The 18,147-nt window shown below is 54.6% G+C and overlaps 1 protein-coding gene across 12 annotated transcripts; it reads left to right on the top strand.

Annotated features, from left to right (window-relative positions):
• Positions 1–9: 9 nt before the first annotated feature.
• KVP18_000762 (uncharacterized protein) lies at positions 10–18,147 on the top strand (the record flags this gene model as incomplete). Of its 12 annotated transcripts, XM_067950147.1 has the most annotated exons (18): positions 10–914; positions 968–2,529; positions 2,559–6,857; positions 6,886–7,817; positions 7,852–8,299; positions 8,328–8,457; positions 8,503–8,587; positions 8,616–8,854; positions 8,882–8,929; positions 8,959–9,218; positions 9,247–9,807; positions 9,836–10,626; positions 10,655–10,738; positions 10,767–13,193; positions 13,220–16,379; positions 16,794–17,221; positions 17,250–17,339; positions 17,500–18,147. In XM_067950147.1, the coding sequence occupies 18 exons, from the start codon at positions 10–12 to the stop codon at positions 18,145–18,147; spliced, it is 17,097 nt and encodes a 5,698-aa protein (XP_067810140.1). The 12 variants fall into 12 exon arrangements, with proteins under 12 accessions (XP_067810140.1, XP_067810146.1, XP_067810151.1 ...); XM_067950151.1 differs by lacking the exons at positions 10–914; positions 968–2,529; positions 2,559–6,857; ... (10 more) ...; positions 17,250–17,339; positions 17,500–18,147 and having other exon boundaries at positions 9,189–9,807; positions 9,836–10,650; XM_067950156.1 differs by lacking the exons at positions 2,559–6,857; positions 6,886–7,817; positions 7,852–8,299; ... (11 more) ...; positions 17,250–17,339; positions 17,500–18,147 and having other exon boundaries at positions 10–987.

Here is an 18,147-nt window from a genome sequence, read left to right as displayed (position 1 = left end):
GAATACGAAATGAATGAGTTCTCACTCGTCCCGAACTCACAGTTCGCCGCCGGTAGTTTCTCGCAGATCCATGTGTGCGTAAGAGACGGTGTCAAATACGCTACCAAGATATACGACAAGAACTGTCTAAAGCGCAAATCTAACCGGTTAAAGCGTGCAGATGCCGCAACTGCGGTCAAGAACGAGCTTGCCACCCTCCAATTTCTGAAGGAGAGCGGCTGTCCGGGCGTCTTGTGCCACGAGGACATTCTGGAAACCGAGGAAGAGCTGATGATCGTGTTCAAAATGTGCAGACCTATTCTTATTCCACAACCCGGGGCCGAAGACCGCTTTGAATGCGTTTGGGCGTTTCGCGATGCCAGGCCAAGCGAGGACGTTGTGGCGGGTTACGTATCTGATAGGTGGACGGGCATATGTGAGCCTAGCGTCAACACATATATTACGCCGGCTGGGGGCCAGCTTCCACTCAAGCAGGTCGCGAACGCAATGAGATCTGTCTGCAGTGCCGTGGCGGCAATGCACTGCCTTGGAATCTGCCATCGGGACATCAAGGTCGAAAATGTCCTGCAACTTGGCGGCCAAATCCTCCTCGCGGACTTTAGCCATTGCGTCAAGACAAGCGAAAGCACCACGGGAGGCACCGGGGCCTATCCCTTGTACAGCCCGCAGGAAGCCCGAGGAGAGGCGTTTAGTGTGGAGATGGCGGACGTGTGGCAGCTTGGAGTACTTTTCTACGTCTTTTTGTTCGGGTGTCTTCCCGTTGACTGTGTTGGGGTGGGGACCCTGCTGGAGAAGCTGCGGGCTTTGCCTGACGACTTTCCCCCGCCCCCGCCTGACCGTAGCAGGTGGGATAGCCGTCTGGTCGAGAATGGCCAGTGGCTGGACCTGCTGAACGGGATGCTTCGTGTAAACGAGTGTGAAAGATATGACTTGCGCGGCGTCAGGAGCCACCCGTTTCTAGCACCAGAATGCGAAATTCAAACTTAAAATCGGCGCTGATGACAGTAGACGCATTACCATTTTGGAAGCTGCTATTACCTCTTGTGAGCCCCGACATCGAGCCCGAACCCATTGTTCAGTGTGTGGAGCATTGCACGGCGCAAGGAACCGTGCATCACCCCTCTAGCTTGGCTGGCACTATTGCGCTCTTGGTTAACGTGGCTGGCAACGGACCGTTACTAGAGGCTGCGAGGCGGTCTCAGAGGCACGAACTCGCAGACGTGCTCGCGTCCAGTGCGCCGGACTTGCCACTATCCGCACTGCACCATGCGGAGCAACTGGCTGACCTTATCGTACAGGCGATCAAGCAGTCGCAGCTGGAGAAGGTCCTCAGGTGTCCTGTCGCCGGCGCTCTCATGAAGTTACAGGACTCCGGATGTCCACTCTGCACTCCTCTCTCCATAGCGATTTTGGCTCATATCTGGGACAAGACTTTTGCGGAACTATGCGAGAAGAACCCGCTGGAGGGGGCCCTACGAGAGGATCTTTTCTCGCAGTGTCCGGATTTTCAACGGATAGCCATAGCTTTGCATCAGGGAGCTTCAGCCGTTCTCGGCCATGCATTGCGCGAGGGTTCTCCCGAAACGTTCTGGATCGAGTGTGCCATGTTCCTGGCTTCCAATCGTCTGGAACTCGACTGTCCGTTTGATTTTCAGATGTGGATGATCGATAAGATTACTCAAGGAAAACCTATCTACGGCTCCTTCAAGTTTCTCCAGTACCTTTCGTTCAAGTTGCGTCGCGACGTGCTCTCTGCTTGGCATTTCCCACCGCTGAACCCCACCTTCGCCCACTCCATGCTGGTTCTGATACACAACGCAACTATGAACTGCACCGGCTCCGACATGCTGACGCTAAAATCCGAGCTGGTAGCGATCTTCAAGGAGATCCGCACTGACTGCGTCAGGCAATTCCCCCAGCTGGGCTCAGCACTGAACCGGCTCAACTTTGAGATGGAGGTCATGCTACCTGCGCAAGAGGAAACGGTTGCTACGGAGCTCTCAGACGTGCGGCAGCTGCTTGACGAGGTGTATCATCGCACCATTTCAGTTGAGGCTTTTCTCAACGAAGTAGTAAAGCGGGAGCCCAAATTCCAAGCGCTGGTTCTGAAGTCCATCTACGAGCACTTCGCCCCTTTCATGGGGGACAGCGGCGACCCAGCGGTGACGGCCGAGCTCATTGGGATGTGGCTGCAGAACAAAATCCTTGTAGATGCCAGTGTCGAGTTCATTGTTGTCAATATCACGGACATGATGGCTGTAGGACGACCTTCCACCAAACTCTTCGTGCTACAAGTCTTCCGGCACTTCCCGGAGATACTTATCCAGTGTCCTGCTCTTCTCCGTCGGATTTCGGTTGACACCTACTACCAACGGGGGGTTCCTGAGTTCTGGACACAGTGCACGCAGGCGGTTAATAAGCTCAATCAGGGATTCGACAGCATTCGCTTTGTGAAGACCGCCGATCTGCCTCTGGCTTATGCTAGTCTTCCTGCAGCTCCTTCGGCCGCTGCCATGATGAACATAGAAGGTAAGCATGTTGGGTGCGCCGATAATCAGAAGAGAATGATCCCGTTCAATCCCGGGTGCCCTCGGGTTTTGCCGCTGCCTTGGTATACGAGCCCCACCCTACAAAGTACCCTCTTTCGTGCCCCAGTTTCGTAGTGGACATGAGTTCGAACATCCAGATTAAGTCGTCATACGCTCTCGGCCAGGTTCCCATGGGCATTCCACCGACTCACCAGGACCTCGAGAACCTGGACGCTGCTAAGTTGGAACGGATCGAGCAATCTCTCGGCGGAGTGGCTGTCATTCTGAACCATCAGTTACTGTTGAGTCGTATCAGCGGTGCCCATGACACTGAACAAGTGACCACCTTAGTGTGCAATCACGTGGATGCCAGCAATGTTCGACAGAAAATCAGCTCTGTCGTCAAGCGCTTCAAGGCCTCCAACTGCACCACTGCGGAGCATGGCGCTGCATTCGCATTCTATCTGATTCGCGACCGCGTAGCGAAGGAGAAGAACCTGCATGACGTCTACGCGGATCTCATCTATCTCACGGCAGCTGCTCTGCCATCTTTGCGGTTGGGTACCGCCGTAATCTACACTCTCTGTGACTGTATCAACGTCGCACTGAAGTTCGCTGATAAGCTCCGCGACTACTCCAACTACCGGCTGTACCTGAAGAACATGTCGCACTTTCTGGGCCGCATGACCATAGCCAGAGGTACGTGGCCTGTGCCAAAGCACGCGTTAGATCCCCAGACCCTGTTGGTTAGCGGCATGGACAAAGGGCGCCTGAGCGTCCTGTTACCAATTGTGACTCAACTTCTGTTGAGTACTGTGGATGCTCCTGAAGGGTCTCCGGTGTCCCTGCGATCTGCGTGGACGGTGTCACTCCTCGCACTGATGAAGGAGCTTCGGTTGACTCCTAACATCAAGCAGCCGCGGTGCTTCGAAGTGGAGTTACTCTTCAAACACCTGAACATCGCAGTCAATGACGTCGATGAAGGTATTCAGAACCCCCTTCGCGGTCGTACCCCTCACGTCAACGATTTCAACACGTCTGAGCAGAGCCGTTCTGCATCTACTGGAGCCGCCACCAAGGGGCAGACGTCCTTATTCCACACGCTCACGTCCTTCGTGAACACGGCACCCGTCAACCCGCGCCCTGCGCCGAGGCCGGAGGGCAACTACTACGACATGGAACCTCAACAATTAATTCAACAACAGTTGGCGTATAAGATGCAGCAAGAAAGGAATGTACAACAGCCTGATCAACTTAAGGCACACGAGCAGATGTCTGAACAATTTTCACCGGAGGATGTGAAGGCGCTACTCACTGCCTTGAATAACAAACCTCCTGCGCGCCCGCAACCGCAGCACTCACCGGCCATTCAACAGCTCTTGCAGGGTCTGACCTCTTTGAACGGACAACAGAACTTCCGCCCCACAGGAGGGGCGCCAGCCGGATTCCAACGGACAACTCCCCAGGCTAGCCTCCTCCAGCAGCTGCAGCAGAACCTACAACAGCAGCATCAACTCAATCTCCAGACTCCGTACTTTCCTCAACAGAAATGGTCCGAGAATAGGGACTTCCTCCCCATGGCTGCCGCCCTGGCTGAGCTGGACACGGCACAGAATCCTGCACGCGTGCAGGCCCTGCAAGCTTACGCCGCCCGTAACATTGTGGTAGCGCCAACGCTGTCCTTGTTCCAGTTACAGCCCCAGCTGAAGGCTGCCATTTCGGTTGTCCTTCTCAAGGCCTGCAAGGACGTTTGGAGAAACGTCAGTGATCGGATATGCAAGACCAGCACAGTCTCTACTGCGGCCATTACTCGAGTGGACTTCGCCTACGACCCGGATGAAGGAAACCTACGCTACGCGTCCCGGCGCATGGCCGTCACGCTGGTGGCCTACCACGTGGGTGGCATGTGTCGAGACGTCATCAAGGTGACTGCCACACAGCATCTGCGAAGCCTTCTACACCCCTACGTGAGCGTCATTCGTCACGACGACCCTACTTCTGCGAAGGCGTTCCTCGATCAGATGGTTCAGGTGATAGTCCTAGAGAACTTTGAGTTCCTACTGTCCCTCTTGCAGGTGGCGTGCATCGAGAAGGCTATCTACTTGACTGACCGGTACCTGGACAGTGCCGTTCTAAAGCGCCGGGCTTACAGGATGTCTCGGTGTCAGCGGCCTTTTCTCGACGAGGAGGCCATCCTTCCCAGCTACGTGTCGGCGCGTAACATCGTTGAGGCTCGGCTCAAATCCAACAACCGAATCAAGTCTCTGTACCAGAATTTCCAGCCTGTTATGGCGGTAAGCATCTTCGACTTCTACCAGGATGAGGACGCGGTGGGTAGGCGCATGATGGCGTACTACGACAGTCCTCTCTCCAACGCAGAAAGCTACCCTATCCCCCCCAACGACGTTCTAGTCTTGGGGTACAAGCAAGGCGTGCGAAGCGACCAGACTGGTCAGCTAGCCTACCGGGTGCCCTCCAAGAACGACCCCACGTCCATTCTAGCGGCCGCAGACCACATGATCAACGCGATTAAGAGCGTTGTCAAGAACCTCGCCCTTCACACTCCATGCGCCCCTGTCGCAGACAACGTTCCCCCCGCCCGGAGTTTGGTCATTGTGCCTCCTCCTAAGGTGTGTGCCTCCCCAGGTCTGGTTATCCTGGCGTCGCTGGGACCTGTGTGTGTAGAGCTCATGACCCACATTGGAATGTTGAAGGAGCTCGTTGTGGTAGCCGACGATGAACACGTCACTATGGCTGTCGTAGGTAAATGCGTGAAGATTCTTACCAATGCTTTCTGTCATGCCGAGGCGAAGACCAGCTTCCTGGCGGGAGCGGACACCGCAGGTGTCTTCCTGGAGGCCGTCATCGCGGTGCTTGGAGAGATCGAGAGTGGAAGGTTCAAGGGTGTCTGTCGCAGAGTTCTGCTGGACGAATGCTTAGACAAGATTGACTTCAACATCGATAACTGGACGCATTCGGATATGCCTAGTCTCAACTTCAAGGAGGTGAACAGTAACATAATTCCTTCAACCGGTGTGGATGCTGTCCCTCCTAATGTCCAGGCGGTGGCCTCGCACTGTCTGCAATTCCTAGAGGCCGATGTGAGCCCTCAGGCCACGGAGTTCCAAGGGAAACCCTTGCCAGCGGCTTGGTCAGCGACAATCAACAAGACGTGCGTCTCCTGGCTTGCCAGAGATATTATCACAGGGCTTGTCCGCTATGAGCTCTTGACCCCTACTGATGTTGACGCCGCGGTTGTTAAGCTTCTCTCGTCGGGTACTCTGGACGCAACACGAATTGACATCGCGTTGGCTATCGTTACCTACCTGGTGAAGGACACATCACTTCTGACTCCGGAGCAGTTGCCGCAGACGTGGCGCATACTGTCGGGCACGGTGTCCAAGAAGGAGTGCAGTTTCTTGACCAAGGCCTCCGTCACAGAAAGGTGCTTCCGGTTCCCTTCAAGTTGTAGTGTGGCCCAGACAGTGAAAGAAGCCTTGGAGAATCTGATTCGAGACCCCAGGCCGGCCGCCGACGACGTGCCGCAGGTGCTCCGCATCAGCGATGTCTTTAAGGCGTCAACCTCGGAGGTTACATGGGTACGTCTCGCGGCGCCCTTGCCTGCTCCAACCCTACCGTCGCAGGAGATGCGTGTTGCGCTGGACAGCTGGATTGGTCCGGCATGGATCGACCTCGCGGGAAAAAAAGTTGGAAAGATTTCTCTAGGATACTGGAAAGTCATCGTTCAGACGGCAATCGTCTTGGGCGCTCTCGAGACCACCGAAGCAGCGGAAGCGTTCTTCGCCTGGTGCTTAGATCATGTTTTTCAAGTCTATGAAAGACGACTGGAGGACACGGCCGTCCAAGACGACGGCCTGTCGCTGTTCTACAGCTGCGACGCTTACGTAGAGCTATCGATCATGATTTTCAAGACTGTGCACGAGAAACGACAATTCCCGTTGCCATGCTTGGACATCGCCATGAACTGCGTTGCACGGCGCTTGCACGCGGCCTACCGTGACGACCTACAGGACGTGGACCCCAGGCCCTACTACCGAATCTTCAATCTATTCTCTTTGGAATTCATCTCCATGACTAAGTTTGTTCAGTCGATTCAGGGTTCGATTGGGTTCCTTTGGATGATGCTAGAGGTCTCCCCCATACGCCTGCCTCACTTCGCGAGAGCCTGGATACAGCTAGTTGGTAATCCCGAGCTGGTTACCAAACTCCTTTGCCACTCCTTCGGCCGTTTCCCGTTCGTCTTATGCCTGCGCCGACTGATGATCTTCCTCACCGAATTCGAGGACATTCCTACGGCGCTTCTGTTGGGTTAGTTACCGGTATATTTTTCATCCAGACTTTTTTAGTTTCTTCGACCAGTTGTCTTTTGACCACCCAGCTTTTATGTCGGAGTACGCTCTCTTCCTGTTAGTAGACCTACCAGACAACAAGTACTTTCGACTCAGAACTCGGTTACTGTGCAGCTGCCCTAGTCCGCCTCCACTCACGTACAACATTGCGCTCTGCAATGACCTGCCTCCCACGAGCAACCACTACATCTTCCAGTTCGGGGTTAAGGCGCCCGAACTGCGAAGCGTGAGTCGCAGGCTGCTGGAGCTGGAGGACGCCGACACATGGACACCTGAGATGCTCGCTGAGAAGAAGGCTCTGTACACCAAGCTGGTGGGCGACTTCGCGGTGAAGGAGTTCTCCATGTTTACCGAGTACTACGTCACCTCGTTGGTCATTACCCTGGACGAACTGGTTCACGATGGCGAGTGGAGCATAAAGGTGCGATCATCACCTTTGCAGAAGGCGATAGTGTCCTCTCATGACGATTGGGCAAGGAATTCTATTCCAATTCTGGACACGACTGAGGGGCGGTTCCTTCATGAGTTCTTCAAGGCGTGCCACGATGACGCCAAGCGCGTGCTGCTCCGCTGTCTGGTCTACCTGTGTCGCCTGCCAGGGAGGCAAACCGCAACCATAGGACGAGTGATTGTCGCTCTCTACCGAACTCTCTTCGACGAAGCGCAAGCCTGTCATGAAGCGCAGGCCCCCAGCCTCTTCTCAGATCTCATGGTCGTCCTCATGGAGCCGCTATTGGTAGCCACAGATAATAATGTAGCGACGGACAAGGAGTCCCACATCGTTTGGGGAGCCGCTACGATATTCAACCAGCTGGTACAGGAGATCGGTCCTGTTTTCTGGCAGTCCCCATGTGTGGCCAAGACTCCAGCCATTGGGGCCGTTCACGCGGCTATTTTTCCAGAAGCTGCTGCCACACGAGTGTGATGTTGGTTATATCTGAAAAATGCAACAGCTTTTACCAGAGGAGTTTACTGCTGTCACGCCAATTGTTAAAGGGCGCAGTACTGATTCCACCGAACTTCAGAGAGCCTTTGAGTCTGTCGTGACAGCCACTGCGGAGCTCAACGCGCTGCTCGCCGAATCTCGAGAGGATGCTAGAGGTGTTAACCACCCGCTAAACTCGCAGGAGTGGCAGTCATCCTTAGACAAGCTCCGCTCAGAGAATGTTGGCTTCAACAGCCACCTGTTTCTCCTACCGGAGGGCATGTCGCCAACTAACCCTAGCCTGGCGCGGTGCCGACTGCTGCGGGAGAGGGTGACCTCCATTGGCTGCCGCACAGATGGCCTCCATGAAACACACGACCTGCCCCCTTCTCACCCTAGACGCCGCAAGGCACTACAGCTCTTCGAGGAGCAGCGGCAGTACGCTTCAGGCCTCCTCAACTACGACACGATACCCTGTGAGTGCCAGCTCAACTACCAACGCAGTGTATCACGTCCAAGTGCAGCATCAGAACGAGCGACCGTTCTATTCCAGCGTTATTGTGGATGAACCTCCAGAAGGCCTCACCACTTTAGTGCCGTCGATGCACGCGTTGGACCTTCCCCTCCGATTGGAGTGCTAATGACGTGTTTTATTGTGTTGAATGCCACGGTCAACCAGAACATCGAGCGCGGAATTCAGTCCGTTCGCCACTCCACGAAGCGAGCAGACCAAACCGGGCCCTGACTCGCACCTGTGTTTTCATGTGGGGGCGGCGTGACATGTTTACTTAGAGCTTCTGGCAGCCGGATGCAGTTTTGGGGCTTCCTCGCTTTCTCTCGCCCTACGTGTACGATCGACCGGTCACCCGTGAGGCAGGTCTTTGGACGCTTCGTAAGATCCGTATCAACCCCCGAGAGGAAGAGCATATGGGGCATGCATTTTGCGACAATCGTATCGTTCTCAGCAAGCACGGGGTCCTCATCTGGCTAGCCTTGTTCACTCAAAAGCTCACATTCGTTCCGATGTCCTAGTGGGGTCTCGTTCAGGGGCTAATCAGCGTCCTGTTGTATTTCGTTGTCGTTTGTGGCACCTGGCACCTGCACTCGTAAGGTCTCCAGTCTTGATCTTAGACAGACTCACTGAGGATTTTTTCATTTCACTGATTCCGGCAGTAGCGCTTGGAGCCTTCAGCTTAGCACAGTTCCTAACGCTAAAATTCGAACAAGACAAAATCCGGAACCTGGTGAATCAAGGTCACTCGCGAGTTCTGGACACGACAACTAAGCGATTAAAGAAGGTTCAGACGCGTCGTTTAGGCGTTAGTGATATCGTCATGCTGTTTGAGGGTGAGACGGCCCCTGCTGATGGGGTCCTGCTACTCTGCAGCGACAACAGTGAGCTGCTTCGGGCGACTACATGCAGCTCGCTTCGCCTTCGTGCAGAATGAACAACTACGCAGCACTCGTTTCTTCGAGAGAAAGACAGCTGTGGAGGAGGCTGCTTGCAACGATTTCCTTCAAACCATCTTGAAGATTCAGGGTGACGTGACCATTTCGACAGCGGGCACGGAGAACGACCCCCATTACGGCGACTACACGGACACTTCGATCATCAAGCTGAAGAACTTCCCTCGACCAACCAAACTACGGAGGGAGAACATCATCATGAAGGGCAACCGCTTGCTAAGAACGGACTGGGTGTTCATGCTAGTGACCCACACTGGACAGGACTCCTCGTATTCTCGCACGTTGCCTCTAGTATCCCATCTGAATATTCGGGCCTGGGTTACAGAACGTGTGGCGAACTTCATCATGCTGTCAGGGCTGCTGTCTCATATTGTGCTCGTGTTCATCGTTCAGCTGGCGCATCCTGGTTGGATCAACCTACCTTTTCCGGAGTATTTGTATGAATCCTACTACGTGAGCGTATGGTTTGCCTGGATTCTCCTTCTGATGCACCAGACATTCGTAATTTGCATGCTTAGTAGGGCTTCACTACATTTCTGACGCAGCTCAAAGTCGAATTCTGAGCCACAACATTGGTGCGGCATTAAACGGCGAGCCTGTATTTCGCTGGCTGCGGTCCTATCTAGAAACTGGTTTCCCCATCGGCCTTCCCCGGGCGTCACGGCTGGAAAACTGCGCTACACGACTTGAAACCTGCGCTACCCGGACCACTGTTGGTACAGCCAGCAGTGACCTTCGAACTCTCATGACTGCGCTTCACGCGCTCAGCCAGCGACACGCCCATGATGCGCGCATCCCTTTCGATCTGACTGTTGCTGATCGCGCTGCATGCCTACCTGGCGTTGATGTCGCGATGGTTAAAAGCTGCTGCTTCGTGGACGACACCTTCGACATCGTGTTCGTACTGAATGGAGACGTCATCTACGACGCTGCCAACCGCTTCACAGAGCTATCCCTAGGGAGGTCCATGTCGGGAAACACGTGCCCCCGAGAACTGTTTTGGTTATCAACCGTACTCTGCTCCAGCTGCAGACCCTACTTGTTGCACGATCCTGATGAGGAGTCTTCGGAGGGGATGTACAGGTTGACTGGAGACAACTCTGCTAGAGAGTACCGGTCCGTATTGGACTTCCTCACTGCAGCTCGTCCCCCATCTCGCCGGACGGTCCTACCTGAAAAGGTGGCAGCCGCGGATGTCGCTGCTCGACAGACCTTCCGCGAGACAGCCCGCAGGTTCCAGGTGGACGGGCACACAGGTGCGCTGCTCAACCTGTATAGAATGCACTTCATCGATCGCCGACTTCTGAGAAGCATTCGTCATGACTGGGTCTCGCACGTGAGTTCGCTGTCGTTCGTCTAGCCAGCCACCAGACCGGTGCATCATGGATTTTGCCAAGCGTGCTGGCGTTTGCTTAATCAAGCGAAGTTCCACAGAAGCGATTGTTCATGTGAGTCAACTCCTCCTAGGCGATGCAGACCCATGATCACCTCCTGCGGTTCGAGGTGTTGGCCTGGCTCCCTGGAGGCCGCGCTCTCTCCGAAGTGGAAGTGGTGGTGGTGAGGGACGCCGCGCACAGCAAGGTTTACTGCTTTTGCCGAGGGCCACTGGCAAAGATCGAGAAACTGCTTAGTACCACGTCGACACAACTTGAGCGCTTCAATTGCATGGCTGCACGGCAAGGGCTGAGTGCTAGCTACTACTTGTCTAGGGAACTCAAGCATGAGGAAATCCAAAGTCTACAACAGAACGGGTCGACCAGCCTAGACCGCGCCCTGCTTACAAAGGGGAACATGGATCTTCTGGGTGGCTTTGCCGTTCGGGAGAACGTGGATTCCGTTTCCCAAGAGGTGGTGGACCTTATGCGCGAGAATGGCACTCGGGTGTGGATGACGAGTAACGACACTCTCATGCCCTCTCTGGCAATTGCGAAGCACGCAGAAGTCATAACCTGTGGACACACAGTTTTCGTTCCGGAAAAACATTTCGGGTTCTGGAATATCGACACCTGCACCAGGAAATGGCCCAGGAGAAGTAGTATGGCTTCTAGGGCGTCCTCCTTCCGAAGCCGGCATTCCTCAAGAAAGAGCCGCGTCTCGGAAACCTCAGGAATTAGCATGACCATCAGAAAGAGAACAGTTACCTTCTCTAGGGCTATCACTCGTGCCTCCTCGTCAACTGGCAGGAACCGATCGCTGTTTCGACTCACAACCCGGATGCGCAGGAGCTCATCACATCAGTCATTCGTTCCAGTTCAAACACTCCAAGATGTGCTGGAGTCGTATAAACCTACGGTGGTGAATCGAAAGGTGCAGGCGGATCAACTACTTCGCCGTACACATGGAGTCTTAACGTTATTCGATAGCATGATCGCCAGCAAAAGACCTGTCGCCGTCGTGATGCCTGGGGACTTGGTGAGACTTTTCTTGGACAATGGCGTGATCCTCAACGACTTTCTGCTTATGGTTGTGAACGCAGACGCGGTTATCTTCTACAGCATGACACCACTACTCTCACGGCGGCTGCTGCGAGCTGTGGCCAGACATGTAAAACCCAGACTCAATGTCCTTGTTCTGGGAGATTCCTGCGGAGACAGCCTGATGATGATGGAGTCTGTGGTGTCCATCGCCTATGTGAGGCAACCCGCATGTGCACTGCTGAATCGGGACGTCTTCCCGAACGTCGCGCGCTTCAACGCGCACTTCGTAGTCGACGACTGGAAGCAAATCCGTTGGCTTATTGAGGTGTATGGACATCACTTCAACGGCGCAAGCTACAATCTTCTGTACTGGATGTCTCTCACCGGCGTCACTAGCCTAGCCGTGCTACTGTGGAACCTAGGCCACCGACAGGTCACCACCTTGCAGGTCCTTATTTTCTATCTGGTGGTTGGTTTTCCCGTCGCGCTGATGTCGGTAGTGATGCCGAAGACTGTTGTCTCGCGTCGGTTCGCGCTGATAGACTATGTGGCGCCACAAGCTGTAGGTCTGCTCTTTGGAATAGTTCTGATAGTGGTGAATAGGTGCATCGAGGCCGGCAGCAGCGATGCTCACGGCCGGGTTTTTGACTCTGCGGGGAGCGATTGGGTGTTCACCCTGTGTTTCCTACTAGTGGGCGCCTTGGCGTCCTCCGGAGTTGCCCACCGGGAATGCTTCTGGTGGCCGCTGAAACCCACTAACACCGCGCTTCTGAGTCTCTGGGTGATGACCTTTGTTTCGTTCTCCACGTGGTCATTCTTCAGATTGCGTTGGGATAGCTCCTGGTGCACTAATTATCGGTGGATGACGGCCTGTCCGCCGCTGGCCATGATGAGTGCGTTCTATCACGCGGTACACAGGCCTGAACTCTATCGCGGATCAATGCCGTTATCTGGCAAGCTATGGTGTTGGTCTGTTCCCGCGTGTTGGAACGGGCTCACCTATCTGCGCGACCAAATAAGCATTCGAGTCAGTCGTGCCGCCAATCCTCCGGTCCCAATTTCCGATGACTCCGCCGATTTTCGACCGTCATCGGTTCGCAACGAGTTGCCACCTGACAAGTACGTAACCGTAAGTCATATGATGACTTGGAAGCTTACCTTCCGCGAGTGTCAAGCGGAGCACTGCTTCCGCGTGATGGCATCCAACTTCATTAAGGATACCCAGTGGTCGAGGTACTGTAGAGTTGCCCTCATCAGCATGATTCTATATATCAGCTCGAAGGTGATCCTGGAGTCTATCCATCCTGGGCATCCACCATCGCTATCAGTCTGGGCCGGCGTGCCCCTTGTGATTTTTCTGGTGGTTGCATTAGGTTTCACCTATAGTGACCTGTTCTTCAAAGAGCACGCCAAGTTCACCTTGCTACTTAACCTGACTTTCTCACTGCTTCTCATCATTTGCTATGCGTCAGCAGACGTCACCAGCGTGAGAGCCTCTCGCTTCCAACACAGCCTCCTTTGGACGTAGCGATCGCGTACTGGGTATTCGCTGGCGTTCTACTCTCTTCATTCGCCTCCTTCGCCTCATTTGCGGCTTTGGTGGTCGTCAACATACTTTCCTTTCTGGCGTGCGGTCTCCGAGTGCACTTCGGGGGGACATCCACCATACAAGCAATGTATTTGGTCTACCTCCCGCTGATGCAGCAGATAGTCATCGGCGCCTTCGTTATCACCGCAGTGTACAACTTCCACTTCGACATTCGCCGAGCCTTTCTCATCAACTACTCAGTGACGATGAATGGTCGCCGCGACAAGGAAATTCTCTACACGTTGCTCCCCGAGTTCGTGGTCCGTGGTATCCTCAACCGACGGAACATTAACAGCGATTCGCTCAGCCACGTCACGGTGCTCTTTTGTGACGTGGCAGACCTGCAGAAGGCAGTCGCAGTGATACCGCCTGAGTTGCTAGTAGCTACGTTGGATCGCCTGTTTCTTCGATTCGACCGGCTGACTGAGATGTGTAGCGCCTTTAAGATCGAAACTGTTTTTGAAACCTACCTCTGTGCCAGTGGACTTCGCACTCCATATTCTTCGGCCGCAGAGTCTTTCACCGACCTCGAGCAGAGTGCCAGCAAAGCTCTTTATCTGGCGCTCATGATGTTGGACATAGGCCGGGGAACGAAATTTGAGGACTCCCCGAGTCAGAACGGGTCCTCCGAGACCGTGGACATGTCAACTGCTTGGCCTATTTGTCTCAAGATCGGTCTGCACACGGGTACCGTCCTCAGCGGCGTCGTAGGGTCCAAAAAGCCTCAGTTCGCAATGTTTGGCGACACCGTGAATACGGCGAGCAGGATGAAGTCGACGGCTACGATAAATCGAATACAAGTGTCTGACGTCACCTACCGACTGGTTAAGAACGAATCGGGAATGGAATGGGAACCGCGGCAGGTCTCTGTGAAGGGTAAGGGTATGATGCAGACCTGGCAGGTGAGCCACGTCGAGCGGACGGACGCTGTAGCTGGACGCAGCCCTTGCCTATGTGAAGAACACTCCTCGTGGTCCAATGACACGGACCCCATGTCGTGCTGCGCTTCCTTATGCTGCCGGCCCACTAAGGCTATGTCACGCAGCATTTCCTGGGACACCTCCGGCAAATCCTCCGGCAAATCCTCCGACGTTATGTCATGCGCAACTGACGCGCAGTGGCCTGACGTGGAATTCGAGACCTGCAACGACATCTTTATCGACAGCAGTTTCGAGGACTCCGGGTGCCACCAAGCTTTCGAGGTTCGGCGCCACCCTACAGTGTCTGATGACAGCCGGCGTCTCCTGTCGACTACAGCTGGCTTGCCTTTGACCAAACGGTCTGCTCCTAGGGAGGATCTCGGACGTATTCGGGAGTTGTACTTCCACAATGCCAACGCCCATGGAGCCACCCCACCCTCGTGGCAAAACGAAACCCACAAACCCGCAAAAGACGCCGTGCAGAGGAAGATCACACTGCTCCGCAATGCCAGTATGCGGCCGCCTCCGCTGAAGACTCTCCGGCGAAGCCAGGCTTTATCGCGGACTGAGGATGACGCGTCCGCGCGAATCAAAACGGCCGCGATGCCTGGCGCTCGGAACGAACACACCAGAGCGCTGGTTCGAGCACTTGACAAGCAAACCTCACGCGACCTCGAACGCAGTGTCGAAAGCGGCAACCCCAGAGCGCCTAGCGTCATTCTGAATGCGCAGACAGCGCCGCGAAGGTACTGCAACGAACTCGGCACGTTCGCTGATCCGACCTTTGAACGGAGTTACCAGTTGTGGGTCGTGGGGCAGCATATGAGTAGCCGCGGTAACGTCTCGTGGTCACTATGCGTGTGCTACCCAGCTACCAGAGGCATCATAGCGTTCATTATGAGCAAATCCAGCGGCAGTGTGCTCTTCTGCAAAACCATGATCCTCCTGAGCTTCACCATTATTCTGCTTCGTCTTGTGACGCACGCTATTTTGGTGAAACGCGCTCCTAGCTATGCCAACTCGGAAATCAGACCCTACAACAACCGGCACCTGCTGGGCTACAGGCGCGCCCAGAACACCACTTTCGGAATGGTGCCCATGCTGATACCCCTGTTGGCGCTTATAGTCTTCTGGTGCCTTACAGTCGGCGAATTCGTCTGGACGGCTGACATGACCTGGGCCGCCATCACATGTACTTGGCCACACGACGTTCTGAACGTGGTCTTCTTCTCGCTGCTTCTGAATCTGCACGACATGAGTCATATTCTTCCAGTGCTCATGTTATCGGTGTTCCACGTGGTTTGCGTCAGCGTTCTTCTGTATCTCGTCGCACCAGGTCTCGACACTTGGGAGGCCCATTCCACGATGTTGGCGTGTGTGTTTTTTAGTGTGTTGGGCCCGCCCATCGTAGCCCTGGTCTTCAGAGAATCGACGTTAAGGGCGTTCTGGCTGCTGCATACGCTAGACAACGACCAGCAGCAAGCCCAGAACCTACTGATGGACATGCTGCCGCCGCAAATACTTCGCGAAGTGGAGATGGAGGTACTCAAGCTCGCATACAAGCACACTAACGTCACGTTCCTGTTCTCCGATATCTGCGGCTTTACAGCGTACTCCAAAACGGTGTCGCCAGCCCGAGTGCTGACGCTTCTGCAGACTCTCTTCGACTACTGCGACCAAGAAACTACGCGACTTGACCTGTACAAGCTATGCACCATCGGCGACGCCTACGTCTGTCTGACAGAACCCTCAATAGTGCCTATCACAGATCCGGAACGTATCAAGGCCGGGATGGAAAAGATACTCTTGCTGGCCACTGCCATGATTCACCTTTTGAAGACTGTCAGAAGGAAGATGGAGCTCCCCGGTCTAGACATGCGCATTGGGCTACATCATGGCGATTGCGTCGGAGGCATCATCGGCTCAGGCCGTCTTCGCTACGACATCTACGGCGTGGATGTGCTCACGGGCAACCTCATGGAATCCCACGGACAGCCTGGGCGTGTGTGCGTGTCAGCTGTGATGCGATTTTGGCTCGTCGAGTTTTTTCCTGGTCGTTTTGACTTCGAGTTCAACGCCAACGTTGAAGTCGTGGACGCTGTAGTGCCTAGCTATTTTGTGAAGGACCCTCCCAATTGCGAAGAATTCGGATGCCTTTATAAACGTTAGTCATTATTCGTTCATTGATGACAATTGACGTAAAGGACGCGGTGCGTGACATGGCTGGTCGGGCCAAGAAGGCCGCTGGCGACGGAAAGCAAACAGTGACGAACTTCAGGGCTTCACAGCACGCCACTTGCAACAAGTTCTTCATGTCGTATCAGCACTACTGCGCACTCATCGGAGCTGTCATAGCAGTGGAACTGCTGCAGTGTGCTGCAGTTGCCACTTGTGCTGGCAGCGTCAACGATATTGTGTGAGGATATGAAACGGTTCGCATTAGATTTGGAGTTCTCATAGCCGCTACGATTTTGGTATCGAAGGTGCCCCTGTTGATCAAAGCGAACTCTCGAAGCGACGTAACCAACTGCCGCTGGCTTCGTAAGGTTCCTGCTTTGTCGCATAGCAGTATTCGCAGCGTCCAACTACGCTGGGATGACCCTCGGAGCAACGGTCATCGTCCTAACGCAGTATGACTGTCGAGACTTCCATGGAGGCTGCTTCCAAACATATAAGATGCAGGACTGGGTGCCTGCGGGAACCGCGGTGCTGGTCGTGATCAATTTGGCTCTATACGGCCTCCACAAGACTGCGCTGCTACCCGCTACAGACCACAGCAAGTATTATTACCTGTTGAGCACCGCGATGGTTCTGTTTGGCGCAGTCTGCGTTGGTATCGCGCACACAAACATGCAGTACACCATAGTGTGGACGCAGTGCGTTGCCGGATGGGCAGCGTGGTTGGGAGGCATTGTGTCCCTGTCCTTCCAAATTCCCAAAGTACGACGGCTTGTCGTGTCATCAATAGTGCACGCGACACTGATTCTGACGTCTGCCGGCTTTATGGTGAGCCCGTTCCTGATGCCCCATGCAGCTGTACAGCATTGCGTACTGGACGGGCCCTGGGGCCGCACCGTGGAAGTACGGATTCTTCGTGTTCGAGGTCATAGTTCTCTGCTGCATCGTGGGGGCGTCCGTTATGAGGATCTTGCTCCTTCGCGCAGAGGGGGAGCCCCAGGCATGGATACATGGAGTGTGACTCACATGTATAAGTAGAAATCATGGGTTTAGTTTTCGTGTTGATGATCATGACAACACTGGCGAGTAAGCCAGACCCTACGCAGTTTAGGCACCAACCGATAGCTGAGGAGACGCTCGTTCGAAAAATCGAAAAACATCGGAACGACGAAATTGGCGCTAGAAGAATAATTCGGGGAACTCCGAGTGCACGAGAGAACGACCTAGGCGCAGATTACCTCGACACAAGTGGGAAGGAGGCGCTGTTAGCCTATGAGATGAAGGCGGCAGCTGCCATGAAGAACGAGGCAGCAGAGCTGAACAAAAGAAAGAAGACAATGGAGCGGTTTGTCCGGGCTGAGAACGCGAAAGGGCTCCAGTTCAGCCTTGATCAGTTGCGTGGCGGCATTGCGAAGGGAGGTCGAGTCCCAGTGCGGACTACCGATGGACGACTTACTCTGCAACCGCTGAGCGAACGCTACCGGAAACCCTCGTGGTCGGAGAAGCTCAAGAGCATCGTGAACGGTGAGTTGTCGCTTACCGACGCTGCGATTCGCCAACGAGCTCGAGAGAAGCTGGAACGGGATATTCGAGACGTCCATGACGCCCTGCTGCAGCAGAGTCTGCTCTCTCTAGAGGAAGACCACCCCGGCCAAGCTAGCATTCAGGACTGGTCCGCTGGTGATACCGGTGGCCAACAAGACGCAAGGGCTGCCGCAAACAAGATATTGCACTCTTTATTAAAGCCGTCTTAG

The sequence above is a fragment of a genome (assembly GCF_019968955.1).
Source record: "MAG: Porospora cf. gigantea A chromosome Unknown PgA_NODE_2_length_148957_cov_356.986, whole genome shotgun sequence".
NCBI lineage: Eukaryota > Apicomplexa > Conoidasida > Eugregarinorida > Porosporidae > Porospora > Porospora cf. gigantea A.
The sequence above is the reverse complement of the archived record's forward strand: the minus strand, read 5'-3'. Positions and strand labels throughout refer to the sequence as shown.